This window comes from Meles meles, chromosome 19 (genome assembly GCF_922984935.1).
Source record: "Meles meles chromosome 19, mMelMel3.1 paternal haplotype, whole genome shotgun sequence".
Classification (NCBI taxonomy): domain Eukaryota; kingdom Metazoa; phylum Chordata; class Mammalia; order Carnivora; family Mustelidae; genus Meles; species Meles meles.
Genome location: NC_060084.1, coordinates 32,856,189 through 32,878,342, shown reverse-complemented (window position 1 = coordinate 32,878,342; position 22,154 = coordinate 32,856,189). Strand labels below are relative to the sequence as shown.

Sequence of the window (22,154 nt, the reverse complement as noted above, 5' to 3'; positions counted from 1 at the left end):
TATTGCATGATGTAGTTCAGGTATTAAGCAGCTCTTTCTCAGGGTACCTGGGTGACTCAGTCGGTTAAGTGACTGAGTCTTGATCTCAGCTCAGGTCTTGATCTCAGAGTCGTAAGTTCAAGTTCCACATTGGGTTCTACGCTGGGCTCCGCACCTGGTGGGCTACTACATTAAAAAAATAAAGTAAAATAAATAGGGGCGCCTAGGTGGCTCAGTGGTTGGGCCTCTGCCTTCAGGTCAGGTCATGGTCTCAGGGTCCTGGGATTGAGCCTCGCATGGGGCTCTCTGCTCAGCAGGGAACCTGCCTCCTCCCCCACCTCTGCCTGACTCTCTGCATACTTGTGATCTCTCTTTCTCTTAGTCAAATAAATAAATAAAATCTTAAAAAAAAAAAAAAATAGAGGCCCCCTCTCTAAGGTGCTTCTGGTCGATTCTTCTGTATTGGTGGATGATTTTTTTTTTAAAGATTTTATTTATTTATGGGGCCCCTGGGTGGCTCAGTGGGTTAAAGCCTCTGCCTTCGGTTCGGGTCATGGTCTCAGGGTCCTGGGATCGAGCCCCACATCGGGCTCTCTGCTCGGCGGGGAGCCTGTCTCCTCTCTCTCTCTCTGCCTGTGTCTCTGCCTACTTGTGATCTCTGTCTGTCAAATAAATAAATAAAATCTTTAAAAAAAAAGATTTTATTTATTTATTTGATAGAGAGTGGAGAGCACAAGGATAGGGAGCGGCAGAGGGAGAGGGAGAAGCAGGCTTCCCGCTGAGCAGGGAACCCAATGTGGGACTCAATCACAGGTCTGACCTGAGCCTAAGGCAAATGTCCAACCAACTGAGCCACCCAGGGGCCCCTTGGTGGATAATTTTTACTTAAGTCTTCATAAAGAATATCCAGTTTTGTTGAGTGGCATCAGTTTTACTCTGTTTAGAGCATTGGTTCTGAACTGGTGGTGATTTGCCCCACAGGGGACATTGGGCAGAGTCTGGAGACGGGTTTGATTTGAGGGTAGGCGTTGGTACTGGTGTGCAGTGAGTGAAGGACCATAGTGCTGCTACACGTCCTGCAATGCACATGTCAGCCCCCACAACAAAGAATCAGCCAGTCCAAAGTGTCAGTGGTGCTGGGATCGAGAAGCCCTGCTTTAGAGTGAGCCCTGGATTATGCTAGAGGGGGCAGGACCACAGTGGTACTGGGCACCAGCTTTGCAGCCAGCATACCTGGGTTTGAATCCCAGCTCTGCCGTGTACGAAACTACAGCTTCAGCAATCTCCCGGTAGCTCAGTTTCCTCTTTGTAGTAGCTGATCTGCTTCACTGGTGTGTGGTCAGGATTCAGTGACTTAATGGACAGTGCTTAGAGTGGTGCCTTGCACATAGAAGGCACTGTATGGACAGTGGGCTTATTGCGTGTTACCTTTCTGTGCCTGATTTCCTCTCTTTATTGCATGAGATGAAATACTTTGTATTGATTTTACATTTTAAAATGTTAAGTGCTTTGTATCCAGTTTGTACAATGACTTGTGATCTTTCCTTGCCTGTATTTCTTGCCAGAAGGGAGCAGGATTGTGGGAAGGGTACTGCTTATGAGAATTTGATGAGCTCGTTAAGCACTATAATTTCTGATGTTTAGTTTTTGCGATTCTTCACTATCATTAGCCTTTTTGTTTAATTATTCTTTTGAACCAGGGTACTAATCATGATATTTGGTTACAGTGTAGCGCTGGCCTGGATTCAAATGAGATGTCTCCACAAGAAAAAAAAGATCAGAACAGAAATTCTATTGAGAACATAGCCAATGAGGCCATGAATGTGCTGTGGAATATATGGTAAGAATCTTTGCAAACACGGCCTCCTTTGCAAACACGGCTTAGGCATTTTCTGTTAAACTGTGGTCTCTGTTCTCCTTGGTGCAAATCGCTGCTGTCATTGCTTCATGGGAGCATTAGCCCTCCTTCCTTTCTTTGAAAAGGACCTGAAAAAGTACTCTCCGTACTCTCTTTCCTGAATGCCTGTGAGCCCTATATATATCATTTCCAGTTGTCCTAGCTCTTCCCATTTCTGTTTTATACTTCATGTTTTAAGTCGTGTATATTTAAGTTGCATACACGTGTATACATCTGCAATTACTTTAACGCATGTATGCCTTATCTTGCTGACTAACCTGACTTTATGATACCTGACTCTTGTGGGTAGGCTCATAGCGGTGTTGTGGTAACTGGATAGGCAGACAGGCAGGCAGGCAGGACAGAAAATAGTTTATCTTTAGATAACAGGATTGAGTTTCATGATTGAGTCAAATCTGTTTAATACCCTGGTCCACTCTCATTTATCTTGTATGTGTGATAAGCGTGGAGGAATACTCTTCTCTGGAAACGGATCAGATTGTTGAAATCAGCTCTGTTTACCCTGTATTTAGTGTGTATGTTTATTAAGAACATTCTTAACATTAATTCTGACCTTTCTTTTAAAAGGTAGCATGCTTTCACATGTATCATGTAATTTCTGTTTTGTCAACTGCAGATTCTGCTTGTTGAAATTATAATAGCAATCTAGAGGAAATAAATAAAATTAGTTTTGTTTTCTTTGAAATTAGTGCCTTTTGTATAAGTATAGAGGCCTTTTATCCTTACTTTAACTTACTGTTATATAGTGGAAGGAATAGTAGGCTGGACCCAAGGAACCACCGTTAACAAAATGTGCGATCTTTGTTATTTATTTACTTTAAAAAGATTTTATTTATTTATTTGACAGACAGAGATCACAAGTAGGCAGAGAGGCAGGCAGAGAGAGAGAGAAAGGGAAGCAGGCTCCCCACTGAGAAGAGAGCCTGATGCGGGGCTCGATCCCAGAACCCTGGGATCATGACCTGAGCTGAAGGCAGAGGCTCTAACCCACTGAGCCACCCAGGCGCCCCCAAAATGTGCAATCTTTGGATAAATCACTTCACCTTTTGGGTCCTAGGTGTCCTTATGTATAAGATGAGGAATAGAAGTAAATGATTTCTAAGATCTCTCCCAGCTCCAGCCTCAGATAGGAAACTGGCATGCAGGTAAAGAGATTGGCTACAATGTCCTACTGTGATAGAAATAAAAATACAGATAGTCAGTTTTGTTTATGTACAGTAAATAAGAATGGGCATTAGTTTCCTCATCTGTAAAAATGGTGGGTGTTTGACTTCAATTCTTGGGGTTTTTTTTTAAATAAAGCCTAATTTATCTTTTCATGAATTTCTGTGGTTGATTTCTTAATGTTAAAATGTGAATAGTAAAACTTTTTTTTTCCCCCCTTCAATTTAGTGAATGCAGTAGTAGAGCAGTATCTATATTCAACAAAGAAGGGTGTTTGGAGATTGTATTAAAGTTTTTAAGTAGGTTTCCCACCAATGTTGACCTGGCTATTTCAGTAGGTAAGTGAAGAAAAAGTGATGATTTATTAAAAGTATGTGTGGCCTGATTTATTCCAACATAGCACGTTTCCTTTATAGGAGTGATTTTTTTTTCTCATTTTATATATAAATGTGTAACTGAGTTGTATTTGTTCTGAATCTCTTGAAATCTGTGATTAATACTTTACTTACTCATACAATTTTCCTGCTCTTCACTCTGAAAGGGAGAAAGGTAATTATGTGAGCAGGTGTGGTTGCTAGTATATTACCATTCTTAGAACACTTTATTAATTCTTGAAGAAACAGTAACCCACAACTACCAAGCCTCTGAGCCAAAGTTAATTGGAATCTAGACTTATTTAAATGTCTTGTACCACTATCTCATACTCCCAGCAGAAACTGATAACCTGTGCTTTTTTTGAGAGAGGAAAATAAGTGATTGAAATTTCATGTAAGGCCTGCTTCCTTTCTGTGAGAAAGGGAAAGCAGAACCCAGCAGCTTAAGCTGCCTTGATTCCCTCATGTTCCCTGTGTGTGGTTAGAGAGCCATAGTGGGGAGCCCTTGTCCATTTGGAGAGACAGACTGGACGGTGGGTGGCCCAACAGAACTCTGGGGAGTGGAGAAATAATTGATGAAAAGCATTTCTTTTCTACCCATTATAATGACCAGGCATCAAGCTGTCCTTTTATTTAACTGTGCATTTCTCCTGGCATGGATTGAATGTATTCCCCTTCCTGATGCTTCTCTTGGCTCTAATGGATACTTTTAAGAGAATAGAAAAAAACAGTGAAATAAATACTACTGGGGAAAATTAAAAAATCAGTTTCTCAAAATGGAATCTTTGGCAGAAGCTGATTTATGAGTAAATGTGGATTTTAAAAACAGTTGAACTAGGAAATTGGTAGGTGGCTTTTAATCTCAGAGGATAGCTTTTCCTCACAATTAGGGAAATTCACAAAAGTTAGTTAACAGCTTTTAAAAGAAAAACTTCATTTTTATTTTTGTATCTTTAGTCTTGTAGATTTAGTTATTTTTAATTTTTGTTCTCTAATAAACTGTAATAAAAGGATCAGAAAAAAGTGATTTTGCATTGTATAATAATGTTTTCCTTCTGCATTCAGCTAGATTCATGATTTTTTAAAATTTTTAAAATTTTTTTTAAGATTTTTTAATTTTTTTAAATTTATTTGACAGACAGAGATCACAAGTAGGCAGAGAGGCAGGCTGAGAGAGAGAGAGAAAGAAGCAGGCTCCCTGCTGAGCAGAAAGCCAGATGTGGGGCTTGCTCCCAAGACCTGAGCAGAAGGCAGAGGCTTTAACCCACTGAGCCACCCAGGCGCCCCTAGATTCATGATATTTTAAACAAATGTCAAATTACTTTAGTTTGAAAATCAAGCAGGGTTTACATCCAGTAAAGTGAACTTCTGAGATTCCATCCTGTGTATTAACATGGCTTTCTTTGATCTTGTATTGACTTTATGGTAGCAACCACAGTTTCTCTTGGCTTTTTGCTAAAGTGAATTTAATTAGTCTCTTAATGAAAAAAAATTACATTTGGATATATACGTATATGTAGATTTGTATACAAATGTATTTGGGGAACCAAGCTAGATCCTAGCAGTAGCATATATTTTGACTAGTTTGGATGGGCATGATCGACTGTGAAATTTTGAGACCTGGAAGGAAATGGATTTGTTTGGAATGCACTAAGAAAAACACATTTGGGTTTGCTTCCTCTTTTGTGCTTCAGAGGTTCTTCTGTCAAACCTGTCAGGCAATCCCAGCTGTTCTGATACTTTCATTTAATTATTTCTGATTTGCTATTTGTAATCCATTGTCTTATTTAACGCAAGGGTGGAGTTAAGCACTAAAGGGGTCATATGTCTTGTAATATGATAGCCATCTCTTAATTTACTCATTTTTTTTTAAAGATTTTTATTTATTTGACTGACAGAGATCACAAGTATGCAGAGAGGCAGGCAGAGAGAGGGGGAAGCAGGCTCCCTGCTGAGCAGAGAGCCCAATATGGGGCTCTGGGATCATGACGCAGGCTGAAGGCAGAGGCCTCAACCCACTGAGCCACCCAGATGCCCCAATTTACTCATATTTTTATATAAAACACTTTTTTCCCCCTTACATATTGTTTCACCAGAAATAGCCCTAGCTTTTAAGGTCATGCTGAATTTATTTATTCTTTTCTTTTTTTTAAGATTTTATTTATTTATTTGACAGAGATCACAAGTAGGCAGAGAGGCAGTCAGAGAGAGGGGGAGAAGCAGGCTCCCTTCTGAGCAGAGAGCCCGATGGGGGGCCCGATCCCAGGATCCTGGGATCATGACCTGAGCCTAAGGCAGAGGCTTTAACCCACTGAGCCACCGAGGCGCCCCAAGGTCTTGCTGAATTTAAAGGAAGTCAGAACATTCCCAAGCCCGGGGCTTGCTCTCAATAACAGGACTGCTAAAAGTGATGTCTCTCCTGCAGGCTGTTTGCTACTGGTCCCCAGTGTGTACAGAAATTGAGGAAAAATCTTTTTTTTTTTTTTTTAAGATTTTGTTTATTTATTTGACGGACAGAGATCACAAGTAGGCAGAGAATCAGACTAGAAGGGAAGCAGGCCTCCCGCTGAGCAGAGAGCCTGATGCTGGGCTCCATCCCAGGATACTGGGATCATGACCTGAGCCGAAGGCAGAGGCTTTAACCCACTGAGCCACCCAGGTGCCCCAGAAATTGAGGAAAAATCTTAATAAATGTTCATAGTAATTCTATATTGTCAAAATATTTAAGAGCCTTTTAAATTCTATTTTGTAAAAGCGTATTTTGTAAAGAATTAGAAATTAAAAAGAAGGGGACACCTGGGTGGCTCAGTGGTTTAAGCCTCTGCCTTCAACTCAGGTCATGATCTCAGGGTCCTGGGATCGAGCCCCGCATCAGGCTCTCTGCTCAGTGGGGAGCCTGTTTCTCCCTCTCTCGCTGCCTACCTCTCTGCCTGCTTGTGACCTCTCTCTCTGTCAAATAAATAAATAAAATATTAAAAAAAAACAAAGAAATTAAAAAGAAGAGAAAAAAAATCTTTCATTGCACTGACCATTTGAGAAGCCCCATTTGCACCTACCATCCTTGAAGTATACTTACTTTACTAAAGCTATCTGTGTCTGAGAAGTTTATAAAGATGCCAATGTTAGATGGAACTGGAGAGGATAATGCTAAGTGAAATAAGTCAGTTAGAGGAAGACTGATACCATATGACTTCACTTACATGTGTAATTTAAAGAAACAAAAAGGATGAACATAGAAGAAGAGAAGGAAATATAAAATAAGAAAAAAAAAGAGGGAAGCACGCCATTAGAAACTATTTATTCGGGGGAACAAACAGGGTTTGCTGGAGGGGAGTCGGGTGGGAGGATGGGGTAATTGGGTGATGAACATTGAGGGGGGACACTTGATGAATAAGCACTGGGTTGTTATATTGGGTATATGCAACTGATGAATCACCAAATTTTACTGCTAAAACATAATACAGTATATGTTAACTAAATTGAATTTAAATACGAAATTAAAAAAAGATGCAAATGTTTTCTGATGAGTTAGATTGGTGTAAATTACCCTAGCAGAATTCGTTTGTGTTGTAATACTTGATTTTTATTTTTATAGCATATTGTTTGCAGACAGTGACCGAAGATAACCCAGAGCTGCTGAAATCTTTCAGTGTCCCAGGACTGCATGTGCTGGAGTCAGCAATGCTTTCTCCTGTCAGTTCCATGGAGTACATTCTATTAAAGACATTAGTGGCAGGTAAAATTTAGCCATAGGCGACAATGTGCTTCATTAGTCATTTGTAATGGGTTGAGATGGAAGCCAAAATTCAGTCATTCGTTCATTTTCACCACATAGTGACCTCCTGTGCTTATTTATGTCAGTTCTGAAAATTGTAATACTTAAGTGGCGATCCTTAATTCAAGGGGTTATGGGGGGGTGCCTGGGTGGCTCAGTGGGTTAACCATCTGCCTTTGGCTCAGGTCATGATCTCAGGGTCCAGAGATCAAGCCCTTCATCGGGCTCTCTGTTGGGCAGGGAGCCTGCTTCCCCCTCTCTGCCTGCCTCTCTGCCTACTTGTGATCTCTCTCTCTGTCAAATAAATAAATACAATCTTAAAAAAAAAAAAAAAGGTTATGGGGCGCCTGGCTGGCTCAGTCATTAAGCCTCTGCCTTCGGCTCAGGTCATGATCCCAGGGTCCTGGGATCGAGCCCTGCATCGGGCTTCCTGCTCAGGGGGAAGTCTGCTTCTCCATCTCTCACTCCCTCTGCTTGTGTTCCCTCTCCTGTTGTCTGTCTGTCTGTCTGTCTCTCTCTCTCTCTCTCTCTCTGTCAAATAAATAAATAAATGAAAGAGGTTATGATAGTTGCGGAGCCTTAGGTTTCTTCTCAATTTAACAAGCTACGTCTTTGTATGAAGAAGTGCTATTGTCAGGCTTCTCTCCTGTTATGAACCAAGGAGTTCAGGGATCGTCTGTGGGCATCTAGGACATGACCACTCACTCTTCTGTAAATTCTTTACCCCCAGCTCCTTTTCCCTTGGGATTTCTAAGTGTCAAGATAAGAAATAATCTGGCGGTCTGTTGAGGAGTGGGTAGTTTATATATCTTCTGTATGTATCTTTGTCTTGCCCTTGCAGCAGTAATTTTATCCTGAGAGGTGTTGTTTTTTAAAGTAGTGAAATATATGTAACATCGACTTTACCATCTTGACCGTTGTTGAGTGCGCATTCACACTGTTGTGCAGCCAGTCTCCAGGACTCTTCATTTGCAAAAGTGAAACTCCGTGCACATTGAACAACTTCCTATTTTCCCGCCCACCCACCCCCAGCAGCCATCATCCTACTTTCTGTCTCTATGAATTTGAATTTTTAGGTGCCTCATAGGAGTGGAATTATGCAGTGTTTTTCTTTTTGTGACTGGCTAATTTAATTTATTTTATTTATTTATTTATTTATTTATTTTTCTTTTTAAGTAAACTCTGCACCCAGTGTGGGGCTTGAACTCGTGACCTTGAGATCAAGCGTTGCATGCTGTACCAACTATGACTAATTCATTTAATATAATGTCCTCAGAGTTCTTCCATGTTTTAATGTGTGGAAGAATTTCCTCCCTTTTTAAGGCTGAATAATATTCCACTATATGTATATATTTTATTTAACTGCTCATCAGGAGATGGGCACTTGGGCTGATGGCTTTTGAGTAATACTGCTGTGAATACAGATGGGCAACGTATCTGTTTGAGTCCCTGCTTTCAAATCTTTTGGGTCCATATCCAGGATATATTTTGATTTGAGCAGTGGCTTGTTTTTTTATTGTTATTATTATTTCACTATTTTATTTATTTATTTATATTTTTATTATTTTATTTTTATATTATTTTATTATTAATTTTATTTATTACTTGTTATTTACTATTATATATTGTATATAATATATGTTATTATTATTTTCCAGGTTTTTTTTTTTTTTCGATTAGTCTGCTTGCCTACTTAATGGTAGCTCCTATTTTTTTGTTTTGTTTAAAGATTTTATTTACTTATTTGACAGAGAGAGAACACAAGTAGGCAGAGAGGCAGGCAGAGAGAGAGGAAGGGAACGAGGCTCTCCACCGAGCAGAAGGCCCCATGCGGGGCTCGATCCTAGGACCCTGGGATCATGACCTGAGCTGAAGGCAGAGGCATTAACCCACTGAGCCACCCAGGTACCCCCCTGTTCTTTTTTGATAAGCAAAAAACCAAGAACCTGCTGTCTGGTTTGTCCATGAGACCTTGGAATTTTAGTGTATTTCATTTTACTCTTGGAATAGAAGAAGCTGCCTAGGAGGGCAGCTCAGGCTAAGATGAAAAAGAGCGAGGCAGCTTCATTTGTCATTTCAAGTGAAACTTGATCAGCGTTCTCTGGGTCTGTTGCTGGGCGGTGTGTCCGAGAGAGGCATCGTGTGCCAAGGAAGAGAGAGGATCATGCCGGACTGTAGGGAGCTGCCGCTGCCTCTGTGCAAAGTTTTTTTTTTTTTACATTTAATAATGTAAATGCAGAGGGTTTGAGTTTTTTGTTTTTTTCTTTAAGTACACCTGAGCTTAAAAGAACCAATCTTATGGAGACTGTATTTAATAAGAGCTTTCACAGGCGAGTCCTTTGTCCTTATATGCATTCCCCCCCCCCCAACCAGGTACCATTTGGAACCTAAAGGACATTATTCCATCCAAGAGTCAGGCAGAAATCATAAATGCCATACTGAAGGTCTTGTCTGACGTTCTGGACCTGGACGCTGGGGAGACGGTAATTCGAATGCAGGAGGCGGAAAAGCAGAGGTTAGAAGCCGCCGTGGAGACGGAGGACGTGCTGGAGAGCGCCAGCCGTGATGCTCTGATGGAAGATGATGAAATGGAGGAGATCCCGCACAAAAGGAAAGTCAGAAGGAAAACCTTCGTTTCAGATTTGCTTCCCGTAAGTCCAATGGATGCGCGCAAGCCTGGATTCATGCAGCTGCTTTCTTCTGATAGGTATCCCGAGCTCTGTAGAAGGCTGTCGCGGGTCAGTTAGCTATAAAGTGAGTGTTAGTAGCAGTCCGTCATGTTTCCCCATTGGCTCTCATTGCAGCATTAGAAATCTGCTCCCAAAGGGGAGAAAACATCTGTCTAGAATGAAACTTTTCTTTCTTTTTTTTTTTTTTTAAGATCTTATTTATTTGACAGAGAGAAAGAGATCACAAGTAGGCAGAGAGGCAGGCAGAGGGGGAGGGGGAAGCAGGCTTTCCGTGGAGCAGAGAGCCCAATGTGGGGCCCGATCCCAGGACTCTGGGATCATGACCTGAGCCGAAGGCAGAGGCTTTAACCCACTGAGCCACCCAGGCGCCCCATAGAATGAAACTTTTCTATACAGAGGATTTCCAAGAGGGGAGCGACCCCTCAGAGCTTTTGTTAGAAGTGTGCAGTCCTCTTTCCAACTCCTGTGTCTCCCCTCTTCGGTTACCCTCTCCACCAGATTGTGTTCCTACTGAAGGAGTTTTTACTTTGGAATGTACCCTGCATTCTTGTCTCTCTTGTTTTCATAGTTATCCTTACCAAAATAGCAGGCTCAGTCTGCATTCGCCCACCACTGCTGAGCAGAGAAGGCTGGGTGCTTGGGAGAACTCGTGGTTTCGTGTGCTTGCCGGCACACCGTGCTGGAGTACGAGTGAGCGCGCTCGGGCAGGGAGCAGGTCAGCGGAGCCCGTCAGCAGAGACGGGGCCATGGTTTGGGAAGATGTTGTCGGGAAGGCAGGGAGCACAGTGACTTGGCTTTATTCGCTCAGGTACGCATTTTCTATGCTCCTGTTGTGTGCCCGGCACTGTGCGAATGCTCACGCTAGAAAGATGACTGAGACATTCTTTTGCTTCCAGGGACCTTTTCCAACTTGGGAGGACAGACACATAGTTAGGACACATGGCAGAGCTCGTGTTAAGAGCAGGGATAGGGCTGCGCACAGATTTCCGAGGGGGTAGTTTGTACAGCTAGGCACACTGGATGGATGGCCCCGATGGGAGAGGAGAGGAAGAGGTTGTTGGAGAAGGCTTTTTGGACAGAACACCTAGCTGTCTTAAAGGATGGGATGGGAACAGCTTGGTGAAAGCAGGTTAGTGTCGTCAGGAGGCCTGGAGGCAGGGAGATGGGTTAGCCCGCTGATGGCGGCGTTCTGAAGAAAGATGGCGGAGGCTGAGCGGGAGGAGCCCTAGTCCTGTCCTCAGGCTTTCTGCGGTTCCAGGTGTGGCCTCTCCTGATCACATCGAGTGAACGGAAATAGAGCTGTCTTCAGTCAGAGTCCTTGGGTTTTGAGATGTTTATGCCCAACATAAGAGTTCTTTAAGTGGAATATACCTGAAAATAAATAGAATAGTATCTTACTTTCCTGGATTCACAGAGACTTGTAGAGCCCGAGTTGGGGGTATTTTAATGAAATCGAAGTGTTGTCAAGAGAGCTACTTTCCCAGTCCCCATGGGTGGGTCGCCCTTCCGTTCACAGCATCCTGTTAAGTCCTTGAGCTGCTTGCAAGTCGTAAAGTTGCTTTAGAATCATAGCACCGCTTTTGGTGTGCGCAAGCACATATTTGAACCCCAGGTTTACTCCTTGTTCTGTAGTCTGAGTAGAATTTTCAATTAGTAAAGCAAGATAGAGGCAGAGCCATGTGCTGTGTCCTCTCAAAGGGGTGTTTCTAGGGAACCCTAGCCGCATTTCCTCTGCAGTTGTCATGGGAAGGGGGTTACAGATCTGGGACAGGCGTTCCTGCCCGCACCCCCCAGCCCCCACAGGGAAGGTCAGGATGTGCCAGCTCAGGGCTTGGAGGCTCTGCAGCTGTGGTGTTGCACAGAGCGGTCCAACCAGTAACACGGGTACCCTGTTTGACCACGCCGGCTCCCCATCAGCGGGTGTAGGGAGTACAGCGGGGCTGTCCAGGCACTCAGGTATCTGAAATCCCTTGTGCGGGGGCGGGAAAGCGGCGCTCTTGCATCCTTCCACTGCTCTAGCCTTGCTTCCCGGTGACTCCTGTAGCGACAAGGTGGGGACTGAGATGCACGTCTACCAAGATTCAGTGCCATGGCGTAAAAGTACTGGAAATTAACCATTATTTAGGCATTTACTTTCCTTTGTATTATGTATTTATTTATTGTAAAAAGATTTTATTTATTTGACAGAGGGAGAGAGATCACAAGTAGGCAGAGAGGCAGGTCGAGAGAGGGGGGAAAGCAGGCTCCCCGCCGAGCAGAGAGCCTGATGTGGGGCTCAATCCCAGGACCCTGGGATCATGACCTAAGCCAAAGGCAGATGCTTGACCCACTGAGCCACCCAGGCACCCATGTTCATATTATTTAAAAGTAGAACAGTGGTGCTTATAAAATGCAATGTTTTCTCATAAGAAAAGCTTGCTTTTTACAGTCTGTTAACCTAACTGAGTAGACCGGGTAATTAACATGCTGGTCAGTCAGCCAGTGTTTAAGTGCCAGTAGGGTGCTGGGCATCCTGCTGATATATGTGTCCGGAATGTGGACTGTCCGGACAGCTCTGGTCTTTCCCATTGCCCGGTGGCTAGTGCAGGAGGCCTTCAGAATCAAAACGTTTGATCTGCATCATTTAACGTAAGAAAGTATAACCACAAATATGTAAAGAGAACCAACCCAAGCTGTCGTTTTAACAGGTGCAGAAGTAGAAGAGTTCCTTGCCCAGCTTCCCCGGTTCTCAGTGATCAAATCATAGTCTATTCTATTTCACCTGTTTCCCCACTTCACGTATTTTGGAGCAAATCTCAGATGTTATAACATTTTGTCCAGACTGGTTCTTTATGTTCAATTGATGACAGTAAAAAGCAGAGAATGGTTCTGAGCAGGAGAATTCTATAAAGAACTTAACTTCAGGGTTCCTCTAAGGGGATGGGAGCACAGCAACATGTCTTATTTAGCTCTGAGTCAACTGTAATAGACGTTTGTTTACTTGAATATCATACACACAGCAGATAGGAATAATTTTTATATATGTTCTTCCCAACAATAAAAGGAATACAAATACAGGGATTCCTGTGGGGTGCGTGGGTGGCTCAGTGGTTAAACCTCTGCCTTCAGCTCAGGTCATGATCTCAGGGTCCTGGGAACGAACCCGCATCGGGCTCTCTGCTCCGCGGGGAGCCCGCTTCCCCCTTGCTCTCTCTGCCTGCCTCTCTGTCTACTTGTGATCTCTGTTTGTCAAATAAATAAATAAAATCTTTAAAAAAAAATACAGGAATTCCTAAGCTTCATCTTTTGAAGATTTTATTTATTTATTTGACAGAGAGAGCACAAGTAGGCAGAGCGGCAGACATAGGGAAAGGAAGAAGCAGGCTCTCCACTGAGCAGGGAGCCCAATGCAGGGCTCAGTCCCAGGACCCTGGGATCCTGACCTGAGCCGAAGGCAGACGCTTAACTGACTGAGTCACCCAGGCGCTCCCTTAGCTACATCTTTTAAATGAGCACTTCGCTTTTAAAAATAATTTTTATAAAAAATAAATTAAATAATTATATTTTAATAATAATTTTATCCCAAACTTATTTTTATTCTTTTGCAGATTTTGTTTGTAAGTAATCTCTATGCCCAATGCGGGCCTTGAACTCACAACCCCAAGATCAAGAGTTGCATGCTCTCGGGGCGCCTGGGTGGCTCAGTGGGTTAAAACCTCTGCCTTCGGCTCAGGTCATGATCCCAGGGTCCTAGGATCGAGCCTCGCATCGGGCTCTCTGCTCAGCAGGGAGCCTGCTTCCTCCTCTCTCTCTTTCTGACTGCTTCTCTGCCTACTTGTGATCTCTGTCTGTCAAATAAATAAATAATTAAAAAAAAAAAAAAAGAGTTGCATGCTCTCTGACTGAGCCAGCTAGGTGCCCCCTATTTATTATTTTTTAATAATAACTTTGAATATCGTTCAAAATTGCAGTCAAAGTGTTGCACAAGTTGCTGGAGGATTATAAATCAGTATGAACATTCTGGAAAAGAAAATAGAAACATGTCACAGGCTCTACAGGTGACCTTTGACCCAGTAAATCTAAGGAAATGAGATATCCAAGTAATCTGAAATATTCCAAATTAAATGATAATGTATCTATTTAATGGAATATTGTACAGGCATTAAAAGACAATTAGAAGCTGTTGAAAGGGGGAAACATTCAGACAATAAAATATACCTTATTTTTAGCCTATGCACCATTCTGCAATATCACTGTAGCTATTTCACTTTTCATAGGTAACTTGAGAATTAAGGTCACGTAAATTTATACAACCCATTTTAGGTATGGTGATTGATAAGTTCATGTTAATTATTTCCAGAGAAGAAAGTTCTTCCCTTTCTTCAGTCTTGAAGGAATGCTTTTTTTTTTTTTTTTTTTTAAGATTTTATTTATTCATTTGACAGAGAGATCACAAGTAGGCAGAGAGGCAGGCAGAGAGAGAGGAGGAAGCAGGCTCCTTGCGGAGCAGAGAGCCCGATGTGGGACTCGATCCCAGGACCCTGAGATCATGACCTGAGCCGAAGGCAGCGGCTTAATCCACTGAGCCACCCAGGCGCCCCAAGGAATGCTTTTTTTTTTTCAAGATTTTATTTATTTGTTAGACGGAGAGAGAAAGAGAGTGCACAAGCTGGGAGGAGAGGGAGCAGCAGGCTTCCTGCTCAGCGGGGCTCAGTCTTGGGACCCCGAGATCATAACCTAAGCCAAAGGCAGACACTTAACCAACTGAGCCACCCAGGTGCCCTGAAGTGTTTAGGATGCTTTCTTGCCCGCTTCAGGGAAACCCAGGAAGCAAGCCTGTCTGCACCTTAGCCAAGCCCTGTTGGTCACACAAGGGCTCGCTAGTAGTTCTTGGTAATGCAGTGTTTTCCAAGGAGCATCTAAGCATCTGAAAGCTGGTTAATTGTGTGTAAGTGCCTGGTCTCTGAAATGAGCTCTTGTTTTAATCGTAGCATGCTGAGCTACTTCCTGACACATTAGATTAAGTTTCAAGGTGAATTCAGTTCAGAATTCCTGAATATTTTTCTCTTCTCTCCAGCTAACTAAGCAACACCTAGAGAATAACCGTGCAGATAGATGGCAGCCCAGTGAACAGCCGCCTGCTGCTCCAGGCAGGAGCAGTCCTAATGCTTGCCTGTACTTCAGCACGTTATGACTGTTCTTCTGGTTGCCCCATCCCCCATGTACTCTATTCCAGGGGTAAAAAAAAAAATCATCTAATAGGCTCCAACTAAGGACATTCATGTGAAAATCTTTTCCCAAACATAGAGAGTTGGTTGTTTGATTTTTTTTTTTTTTTCCCTTAGTCTACAGACAAGGAACTGAGAGAGACCATAGCATTGTTGACGGCCCAGCAGACTGCTCTGGAAATTATTGTCAACATGTGCTGCACAGAAGGTTTGTTACCGGTTTACAAAGTTCAGACATTCTTCTCTGGACTGAAAGGGCAGCTTCCATGAGGACTGTCTTAGATACTCCAGTTATGTGTGGTTTGCATTCTTCCCAGATCCCTCCGATGATGAGTGGGAAGAGCTTTCTAGCAGTGATGAGAGCGATGCATTTATGGAGAATTCCTTCAGTGAGTGCGGTGGGCAGCTGCTGTCTCCCCTCTGCCTCTCCCATGAGGTTCACACCGCTTTCACCAACTACCTCATCCCAAAGAAGGTAGTCTGTTTCCAGTCCAGCCTCATTGTGGAGCACGGGAAGGAAGGGCTTAAGAGAGCTATTCGCCATGTATGCAAAAGAGGTTTGCTTGCACTTCCAGACTGTGGGCAGCTGGTAAGAAAGAATCTAGAAGTAACAGTAGTGAGAGTACGGTGGAAAGTAGATCCTCCCGAAGCCTGGAGATAGTAGGTTGGGACTTGATAAAGGGATCGTGTGTAAACCAATGCTACTCTTTAACCTTTCCTTTGCTGCCTTTCTTAAATCTAGATTTTTGAGAAAACTGCCTTTCCAAACAGCACTGCCATCGACATATGTTCTAGGAATCCCACTTGGAAATCTTTGATTAGAAAGTAAGAGCTTTTCTGTTTTCAAAACTCTTTATCCTTGTGTTATTACATGAAAGGATGGACCACTAACTAGAAGAAGCTGACTCCCCCCAGATTTAAGAGCTCTGTTCCTGTGACTGTTCCGTAGAAAATTGTGTGCATTTGTGTGCTAAGCCATGGGAATGTGCATAGCAATGTGGTTCCAGCTGCCCCAACCAGGAAACAACCTCAGTGTCCGTCAGTGGCCGGAGAAAAAAATAAATTTTGACATAATCACGCAGTAGAATATATACAGCAATTAAAAAAGAAAGAAAGGAAAGCAAGCAAGCTGAACTGGAACATTGAGCAAGATAGTAAGGCCCCCAAAAATATACACATTGCAATTCCATTTTTACAAAGTTCAGTAACTGGCGACACTTGACTGTTTTGTTTTAGGATACATACCTAGGTGGTAAACCCAAAAAGAAGACCATGAAAGTGCAGATAGTGCTGACCTTCAGGGGTCAGAGAGGGAAGGGATAGATGCCCTGTGAGGGTGTGAGCCGGATTTCTTATCTAGGGGCACGATGTTCACTCTATAAACTATTAAACTCTGTATATGTGTTGAGCACTTTATGTTTGTCCTGTTTCACAATTCAGAATCGTTTTACTGACGCCGCCATGTGTAGAAGTTCTTCCAAAGCAAATTCCTTATGACTCATAAAGTGAGTTGTGCCCCAGGCCCCGAATGCTCAAGCAATTTGATGAGGCAGATAATCAGTTCACCTTAAGATTCTTTGTTAATAGTCATACACACTGCATCCGGGTATTCCCACTCAGTCTGAAGCTTAGCTTACAAGGGCATACTGAATTCTGTTGGGTCATTACTGGAAGAACTGACCACATTCTTTGCCTTCCTTTCCAGAATGAACACTATTCAGTGCAGAGCCCTCGTATGTCTCCAGAGTCTTGTATCCCTCCTGGATGTGGACCACCTCGGGGGACCTGCAGCCTTGCAGACACTTGCACAGCATCTGTCCCAGCTGCTTTTCTCTCAGCCAGGTAAATAGTTAGGCCTCACCGTGAAAGGCTATTTGGATCAAGCAGAGTTTTTGAAGGGTGAGGAATGTGGACTTGGTATTGTGCTGTGCCTGTCATCCAACCTGCAGAAACCTTTTCCAAACACAAAGTTGTAGTTGCCAGTGGTGTTGAGTCTAAACAACATTTGTAAGCTGGTCTATGGGTTATACTGTTATTTTTTATTGAAATTAGTTGCATCCAGTTATATCAGGCCAATAAGGCTGAATCACAAATATCATAAATATTAGGCCCCATGAAGATATTTGGGTAATTCTCTAGTCTTTATTTTTCTTCTTCTTCTTCTTCTTCTTTTTTTTTTTTAAGATTTTTTTTTACTTATTTGAGAGAGAGAGAGAGAGGAACACAAGCATGGGGAGTGGGAGAGGGGGAAGCAGGCTCCCTGCTGAGCAGGGAACCTGATGCGGGCATCTATCCCAGGACCCTAGGATCATGACCCGAGCCGAAGGCAGAGGCTTAACGACTGAGTCATCCAGGGGCCCTTTATTTTTTTTCTTAAACATAAAACCATTTGAGTTACATTTGATCGGGCAATCTGTGCTTGTATTAGAGAATTTACAAGTTACTAGAGGACATAAAGCAGAAAGCCTCTCTCCTTTTCCTCATACCATCCAGTTCCCGTCCCAGTGTCCATCGTGTTAGCAATTTACTTGGGTATTTTTCCATTCTTAATATAAAAAGTATGTATGTGTTTGTTTGCTTTTTAAGATTTTATCTAATTGACAGAGAGAGACACAGTGAGAGAGAGAACACAAGCAGAGGGAGTGGGAGTGGGAAAAGCAGGCTTCCCGCCGAGCAGGGAGCCCGACACAGGGCTCGATCCCAGGACCCAGGGATCATGACCTGAGCCAAAGGCAGACACTTAATGACTGAGCCACCCAGGTGCCCCCCTTTTTTTTCTTAAGTTTTTTTTTTTTTTAAAGATTTTATTTATTTATTTGACAGACAGAGATCACAAGTAGGCAGAGAGGCAGGCAGAGAGAGAGAGGGAGCAGGGTGGAAGCAGGCTCCCCGCTGAGCAGAGAGCCCGATGCGGGACTCGATCCCAGGACCCTGGGATCATGACCTGAGCCGAAGGCAGAGGCTTAACCCACTGAGCCACCCAGGCGCCCCAAGTTTTTTTTTTTTTTTTAAAGTAATTTCTGTACCCAATGTGGGGCTCAGATTCAGTGACCCTGAGATCAAGACTTGCACATTCTTTTAACTGAGCCAGCCAGGTTCCCCACTCCCCAGTTCTTCTAGACATCTATTTTTTTTTTTTAATTTTTTTTATTTAAAGAGAGTGCGCGAGCAGGGGATGGGGCAGAGGGAGAGGGAGAAGCAGGCTTCCTACTGAGCAGGGAGCCCAACAAGGGGCTCTTCATCCCCGGACCCTGGGATTATGACCTGAACCAAAGGCAGACGCTCAACTGACTGAACCACCCAGGTGTCCCTATTTTGCACACCATCAAGTTAATACAAAGTGCTGTGCATTTAGTAGTTCATATTTCAGAAGTTCTAGGTCAGTTTTTAAAGTTAAAGTAAATGTTCAGAAACCCATATATTGTTACTGTTCTGTCTCAACTGACCAGCATTTGTCAGTCAGCGGATGTAGTTTTTCAGTGATCTCAGGCTACGCAGTCTTTAGCTGGTGTGATCATGTGAAAACCATACCCAGCCACACCTAACACAGAACAGAGACAAGACTGGGCAGGCTCTGGCTACAGAGGTAGCTTATTGGTGTGGCTGGCCGGATAACTATAGCTTTGTGTTTGTCTCCCAGCGTTATAAACCAGGCAGAGATCTGGATGGTTGGGGGGGGGGGGGTTGGTTACTGGAGAGGGGATGTTTTATCTGACTTCTGCTGATATTCTGGCTGCCTCCAGCCCAGCTGAATATCCCATAGTGGAAGACGGGGAGGGATGCTGTTGCTCAGGCCCACTCCCATCCACCCCTTCACATGGGCTCCCTGTAGGGAGCTGGGCCATGTGGGGTTGTGCACAGCCAGGCCCCAGGCAAGCAGGCCTAGCCTATCACAGCTTCCAAGATCTGCCTACCCCGAGGAAATTGTGTCTGCCTGACTGGCAGAACAAATTGCCATTTTTCGGTGGGAGTTCCAGTCAAGGTACCAGAAGCTCCGTCTCTAGCCAACATAAAGAGCTTGTTCCACAGGCAGGAAAGCACGCACATTCTGTGCCTCTGCTGCACAGAAGACACGTGGGTATGTTCCTCTCAGTTCACCCGGCTATTTGTGGTCACTGATGCTTACACATTTATTACCTGGAAGATCACAGGAAAATGATACCAAGCTCAGCCTTGGAGAAATAATGGAAAGTTTCTGAGTTGTGGGAACATAGAATTAAATACGTTACATAAATTCCAACTTCATGGGTATTGTTGACAGAACCTTTCCTTATCAGAATGCAATTTTCAAGGGGTGCCTGGGTGGCTCAGTGGGTTAAGCCTCTATCTTTGGCTCAGGTCATGATCTCAGGGTCCTGGGATCGAGCCCCGCGTTGGGTTCTCTGCTCAGCAGGGAGCCTGCTTTCCCCCTCCCTCTGCCTGCCTCTCTGCCTGCTTGTGATCTTTCTCTCTCTGTCAAATAAATAAATAAAATCTTTTAAAAAAAAGAAGAGGATGAAATTTTTGATAAAGAATTGCTCATACTTAGAGATGGTATTCTAAAATTCCTTTGGAACATTGAGATTTATTAAATAATGAAGTCTCGTGGGTTCTATGTGGATAGTGTCAACCATTATGGGAGAATTTTCTGGGGAGGATGGGGCCGTATTTCTCCAGCTTTTGTGTTACTATGTTTGAATATTAAATGTATGATGATCGTACAACTCTGCCTACCACATTTTACTTTTAATGCTACTGTATTTTAATGCTAATTAAATTCAGATTCTGGTCCTCCCATTCAGTACATTAACATCTTTGTCTCCTTCATTAAAAACTATGAATCTCCAAAACATCAAGAACATTTTAGCAATGTTGTGTTTTCAGATTGGGTCAGCCTATCACTTGCTCCATTACATGGATTCTTTTTTTTTTTCTTTTTAAAGATTTTATTTATTTGTTTGTCGGAGAGAGAGAGGGAGAGAGAGCGAGCACAGGCAGACAGAATGGCAGGCAGAAGCAGAGGGAGAAGCAGGCTCCCTGCCGAGCAAGGAGCCTGATGTGGGACTCGATCCCAGGATGCTGGGATCATGACCTGAGTCGAAGGCAGCTGCTTAACCAACTGAGTCACCCAGGTGTCCCTCCATTACATGGATTCTATAATCATTTAGGGTTCCGTTTTCCCACATTTGGGAAAGTGGAGAGCTTTCTTTTTCATTATAATTAAAATGGTAATAGCACCCATTCTGGGATATATTTTCTATTCTATATCAAAACATGGAAAACCAGTCTGAAAAAGTCACCTAAATAAAAATTTGCTGGGCGCCTGGGTGGCTCAGTGGATTAAGCCATTGCCTTCGGCTCAGGTCATGATCTCAGGGTCCTGGGATCGAGCCCCACATCGGGCTCTCTGCTCCGCAGGGAGCCTGCTTCCTCCTCTCTCTCTGCCTGCCTCTCTGCCTACTTGTGATCTCTCTCTCTGTCAAATAAATAAAATCTTAAAAAAATAAAATAAAAAAAAATAAAAATTTGCTGCTTAGTTACTTGTGGCTTGACTACGTACATCGAGGTGTGCTAGAGATGGTTAGATGCTGTACAAAGTTGTTGAGGGGAAAGACGTTCTCGGTCACCCTTTCTGTTTAACTTCTGTTGACATTTACTTAATTTCTTTAACAATACCACATGTGTTGACCTTCACTGAGAATTTGTCGGAAAGGTAGGGTAGTTTGAAGCTCCTTTCCCAAATTTGGATAAATGACCAGAAATGTGAATTCAATAAAAATCACATGAATGCTTCCTTAATTTAGGGAGAGTATGAATTATACATATGTAAAACAATAATGTGGTTTAGATTAGGGTTTTGAATCTAAGGTCATGGTTATTTTTCTAAGAATGCAAGACAGAAAAAATTGTTTCTGAATGTGTTCTAGCTCATATTGAATGATTTCCTCATGATACAGGTTCGTTGTTTTATGTGAAGTTCATGAATTTCTAGGGCTACACTTCATAGCTGTGATCAGATATAAATATACCCTGCTTTTAGAGCCATGGCAACTTCTTGAATTTTAGTAGTAACAACTTCACAGCAAGTTTTGAGTGCCTTTTGGGTACTAGGCTTTATGAGCGAGGCATTGTTACCCCACCTTCCTGGTAAGGAAGCTGGGATTTAGGGAGGTTGAGGAACCCCTGCAGGGGCACTCATTCCTTTTGCACATGCCTTTTTTTTCTTTTTTTTTTTTTAAAGATTTTTATTTATTTATTTGAGAGAGCACAAGAATGAGAGAGAGCATGAGTGGTGGGAGAGGGAGCAGCAGGCTCCCCACTGAGCATGGAGCCCAGTATGGGGCTCGATCCCAGGACCCTGAGATCATGACCTGAGCTGAATGCAGACACTTAACTGACCGAGCCACCCAGGCGCCCCTTAAAATTTTACTTATTTATTTGACAGAGGAGAGAGCACAAGCAGGGGGAATGGCAGGCAGAGGGAGAGAAGGAAGCAGTCTCTCTGCTGAGTAGGGACCCCGATGTGCAATTGATTCCAGGACCCTGGGATCATGACCTGAGCTGAAGGCCAATGCTTAACCAACTGAGCCACCCAGGTGCCCCTAGCCCATACTTATTGAACCCTCTATGCCATGCACCATTCTAGATCCAGGGGACACAGACATGAATGAGATAGGGAAGACCATGATGCTCATGGAGCTTACATCTCCGATGAATAAAGATTTAAATGTAATTCGTCTCGGAAGAAAAAAATAAAAGCAGAATTGGTTGACATGGTGGCTGAGTTCCAAGGGCCTATTAGATGGGTTTGTGTGGAAAGGGCTGTCTGAGGAGGTGACCTTTGACTGGAGGCCAAAAGGAGGGTCACATATGTCAGAGGTAGGATTCCATCCCAGACCTGTCTGATCCTAAAGGTATCCTAGTGTCCGTTCTGTGAAATGTACAGGAATTCCCTAATTCAGTACATAATGTATATCTATCTGATCATGAGAGGCAAAAAAAAAAAATAATAAGCTCTGATTCAGATTTGTGTGGAAGCTGCCTCATTCTCATGCAGGCAGCCCACAA

The 22,154-nt window shown here is 43.2% G+C and overlaps 1 protein-coding gene across 3 annotated transcripts in view; it reads left to right on the top strand.

The window, feature by feature from the left end:
• The window catches only part of HEATR3 (HEAT repeat containing 3), a 38,964-nt gene that overhangs the window by 3,061 nt on the left and 13,749 nt on the right, over window positions 1-22,154 (top strand). For 2 of the 3 annotated variants that reach the window (XM_045989113.1, XM_045989114.1), the window contains exons 4-11: window positions 1,707-1,819; window positions 3,290-3,399; window positions 7,031-7,171; window positions 9,584-9,861; window positions 15,225-15,315; window positions 15,425-15,582; window positions 15,850-15,932; window positions 16,813-16,949. In XM_045989113.1, coding sequence (XP_045845069.1) covers window positions 1,707-1,819; window positions 3,290-3,399; window positions 7,031-7,171; window positions 9,584-9,861; window positions 15,225-15,315; window positions 15,425-15,582; window positions 15,850-15,932; window positions 16,813-16,949 — 1,111 coding nt within the window. The remainder of the gene's footprint in view (window positions 1-1,706; window positions 1,820-3,289; window positions 3,400-7,030; window positions 7,172-9,583; window positions 9,862-15,224; window positions 15,316-15,424; window positions 15,583-15,849; window positions 15,933-16,812; window positions 16,950-22,154) is intronic. The other variant, XM_045989115.1, reaches the window with a different exon arrangement.